Genomic DNA, 4,177 nt, shown 5'->3' on the forward strand with positions numbered 1-4,177 from the left:
CATTTATAAACATTTCTCATGGAGCTTTAGCACAAAATTCTCATCAATACAAAATGCAAGCCTGCCCCTCTCATGTACCATACCCCATGATCTGCAACCTATTCTGCTGTGGTTATTACATGAAATACTGTATACATGAAGGCATTTCAGGATAGACAGCTGAATTCAGCTATCATTGGAAGCTTGAGGAATTCCTCCATTCAGTCCTTTGGCTAAAAGAAATTTTACCGAGAGACAACCAAATTACAAGGAACAGAAATGTTCATACAAGCTTATAAATTTCAGCATTGTGTTTTACTTTTAAAAGGAAACATTATTATTTAATGTCTTTGAGCTACAGTAGTGTCTCTTAAGAATTGACCTGGCTCACATCACTGAAACAAACAAACCAAAAAATTCAACAAGACTGAACAGATTTTACTTATCAATCAGGAAAGTGGATTAAACAAGACAGAACAAGAGTAAATAAATAATCTCCATATTTTATAATGTTCAACAGGTATTATCTGTATTTTATTTAAAGATAAGAAAGAATGAAAAGCAAATCTGTTTTCCAACCATCCTAAGCAATTTTTTCCAGTGGCATTTCATTCAACTATATGTACACTACTTCTTTCCTGAAGCCTACTTTGCATATTTATTCTTATTGTCATACAAAATCTTTGTTACATTTTCACAATTTACTCTGAAGTACAACTGCTGTATGCACTTGTGCTGACACGCAGAGTTTTACAGCACAATACATACTTGCTGTTGCCAAGTCCTTTGCCTCAGATTTCCCATGCTTTTAGCCTTTGCTGTTCCCAGCAAAAAGAAAATTGAATTTTCAGCACTATCCAAACAATGTGAACACAGCAATGGCTGTGTTCTGGGGCAAATGTGAAGTTCATTTAGGCCAGGACCACGTCACTAGCAGTAGTCAAAGGCTAGGGGGCTAGGAAAAAGTCCCATATTAGGACAACTCTCAAATAATACAGCAATCCCCTGGAACACTCTTCTGGCTCCCAGCAATGTGTGGCTCAAAGACTTAAATGTGAAAACACTGGAAGCATTGGTATATGATAACACTCTTTGTTTTCAGCAGGGCTGGAAAGAAGAGCAGAAGATACTTCAAAAAGGAGAAATATGTGCCCTCATCACACCTACATGCCACTTCATTCTATCCAACACTGTTTCTTGCTCCTGGTACTGCCTTTACCCTCAAAATGTGTTGTTTTCCATATGGAAGAGGTGGCAAAAATGAAAGTGTTTCCCTTCTTTCCTCAGAAAACCTCCTCCTGACTGGAGCTGGCCTCCAGCTCATATTCCACTTGACTAAACCAATCTTTTTCTCTTCCCACACTAGCTCCATCTGCCGCCCGTCTCTCCAGCAGAGCCAGATGCCAGCAAAGCAGACTGCTGTGGGAGGAGAAAGTTCTGTCGCTGGAATTTCATCCCTATACTCTGCAGGGGGCCAGCCTGCGAAGCATGGGGAGGATACAGAGAGCAACTTCCTCTCTTCCACGCTCCTTCCCCGGCTCATCAGTAAAGAAGGCAGCTGAGGACATGAGCAGAAGGATAAAACACCAATGTGTGCTCTTATGTATGCAGTTTTAATATTCATACAGCAGAAGTCTCACAGTTGTACTCCAGACCTGAGCATGGTACACACAGATAAACGTGTGAGAAGACATGAGTCCTGCTCCAAAGACCTTACAATCCAACAGAAGCAGAGATGCACATTTGTGATAAGGATCAAACGAGTGACTAGAGCACAGATGACAGAGAAAAAAGACTCGGATTTATAATCAGGAGAGATTTTAATGATGGAGTAAAAAGACAATACTTTCTGGAGAGATGGAAGTCAAAGAAAGAATCAATGGATGAGTGCTGTTAAGCTGAGACAATTGCAAAGGCAACTGCCTGTAGAGAAAGAGGAAAGAGTAGGATGAAAACAGACTTAGAGAAAGAAAATGTGGGTTCTTTATACACTTGAAGTGATATTGCATGAAATAGAGGGAGAAGATATACAGGTAAGAACTTTAGACAAAGAGCCTAGTAACAGAGGAGGATCTGCATGAGCAGTCTTGTCAGAGAAAGGAGCAAGAACATGTGTCACTGAGTGAGAACAAGAACTGATATAAAATAAGCAAGTGTGCATATGTGTGAGACAGGGACACAGACTTCATTTTTCTGGGAGGAAGAATCATGGGAACCCAGGAGACTAAAGAGACTATAAAACAAAAAAGGCTGGTGTATGGGCACAGCAGAAAGTTTTGAGTGGGGTTGGCAGGACAGAAGAAAGTGAAGGTACAGTGACCTAACAGAATACCACAATTATATAAGAATCTGAAAGAGCACATATAAATTACAGAGACATAGCAAGAAAAATCAGTAAGTTGAATTGACAAGGAAAAGAAGGAAATAGACACATCACATTGCAGTAGAGTAAGGGATCATAGCAGAACAAATGGAGTGACAGGATAGAGAAAAAGAAGGAAAGAACATATGCAATGATAAAAGTCAGTAAGAAACATTAGTTAAGTGAAAGCACTATGTAAAAACTCCTAATGAGAAAACTGGGTGTGTAGACAAGGGTGACTGGAAATGGATGGTCACTCTAAGTGTAAACTCTTAGGGTTTGCCCCATCTTGGTATGCCCACATTTTAATCTTCATTTTCTCTCAGAAAAAAATGCTGTTTCCTTGTCCTCCACACCCCCTAACTTCCGAGCTGTAGTTGCACCTTTATGCCATTTGTTTCACTATTTCTAGTGGTAACTATTTTTCTTACGTCTACATGGGAAAAAGCTCTTATTTTTTTCAGATACTCCACCACAAAGAAACGTGCCAAAAATCTCAAGTTTCCTTCCTCCTGTCCCCACAACGCTCTTTCATTCATTCTTCTTCGAAAAAAACCCAAACCAAACCAAACCAAAAAAAGGCTGGGAAAATTCAATAATACGGTGGTATCTTAAGTCCAAGACATTCAGCGAACCTTTCCTGAGCTGCATGTACATACTGCGCCCTAGGTTCCCTCCGTGCCCGGGTGAGGGTTTCCCGTCTCCCGCGGGCTGCGCTCCAGCGCCCGGCATCGCGCTGCCGGGATAACGGGATCTCCGGCTGAAACGCATCCATCAGGCGGGGCATCGCGGGGAGGGGAGCTAGCTACCGGCTGCTGGAAGGAAAGCCTACACAGACGTATGCCCTGGCTGCTGGAAGACATGGCTGGCTGGCTATTTGATTTGATTTGATTTGATTTGAGGGACACAAAAAAAGGGAAGGGAGGAAAGGGAGAGGGGGAAGCACACACGCTCGCACACGCATCCGGCTGATCTTACCTCCACATTGAAATACTGCTCCGCTTTGCACACTGTAGCACATAAAATCCAAATGAAGGTTTGCAAGAAAAACACCCTGGATTGAGAAACGAAATCCAACCGGCTTCCAGTGCTGGATGCGAGTACGATCATAGTGAACTGTGCTTCAGCGGGTGGAAGACCTCTCTTTCTCTCTCTTTGCCTCAAACAAATGCACAAAACAAACCAGCCTCCCCCGTGTCGGTGAAGAGCCCGTAGCGCAGGTTCACCCACAGCCGGGGAGGAGGAGGAAGAGAAGGAGGAGGAGGAGCAGACACTTCACAGCACAGGCGGCGGCGCGGCAGGGTCAGCTCTCGCTCATCCTCACCACCAGCCCCGTACAGAGGGAATGTGGCGTCCGAGTACAGTCACTGCTCCTGCACGACTCCTCTCTGCCCAGCAGCAGCAGCCGCCTCCCCGTGTCCTCCCTCCGCTCCCGCCTCCTCCGCCCTCCTCCACCTCTCCTCCTTCTCTCCTGCCTCCTCCCCTTCAGCCTCCGCCTCCTCCTGGGGAAGGCGGGCCGGCCCGGCTTGGCTCGGTTTGGCTCGGCTCGGCTCTCTGCCGTGGCCCGGCCCGGCTCGGCTCGGCTCGGCTCCCTGCCCTGCCCTGGCTCGCCTCGCCCCCCGCCGCTCCCCTCCACTCCAGAATATTCAGCCGAAACCTTCATGGCCCCGCCCCGTAGGCGGCCTAGAGGCGACGGCCCCACCAGGCGGCCCCGGCGCGCCAGCGCCGCCCGGCCGCGCTCGGCGGGCCGCGGCCCGGAGCCTCGGTGGGCGGCTGCTGGGGGCCGGCGGCCGGGAGCAGCCCGCGGCCTTTCCCCGCGGTCCTGTCCCCAGGAGC

The 4,177-nt window shown here is 46.9% G+C and overlaps 1 protein-coding gene across 1 annotated transcript in view; it reads right to left on the reverse strand.

Annotated features, from left to right (window-relative positions):
• The window catches only part of MMP16 (matrix metallopeptidase 16), a 163,636-nt gene extending 159,846 nt beyond the window's left edge, over window positions 1-3,790 (reverse strand). The window contains exon 1 of the mRNA XM_030970356.1: window positions 3,320-3,790. Coding sequence (XP_030826216.1) covers window positions 3,320-3,451 — 132 coding nt within the window. The 5' untranslated portion in view covers window positions 3,452-3,790. The remainder of the gene's footprint in view (window positions 1-3,319) is intronic.
• Between the last annotated feature and the right edge of the window lie 387 nt (window positions 3,791-4,177).

The sequence above is a fragment of the Camarhynchus parvulus genome, chromosome 2 (assembly GCF_901933205.1).
Source record: "Camarhynchus parvulus chromosome 2, STF_HiC, whole genome shotgun sequence".
Classification (NCBI taxonomy): Eukaryota; Metazoa; Chordata; class Aves; order Passeriformes; family Thraupidae; genus Camarhynchus; species Camarhynchus parvulus.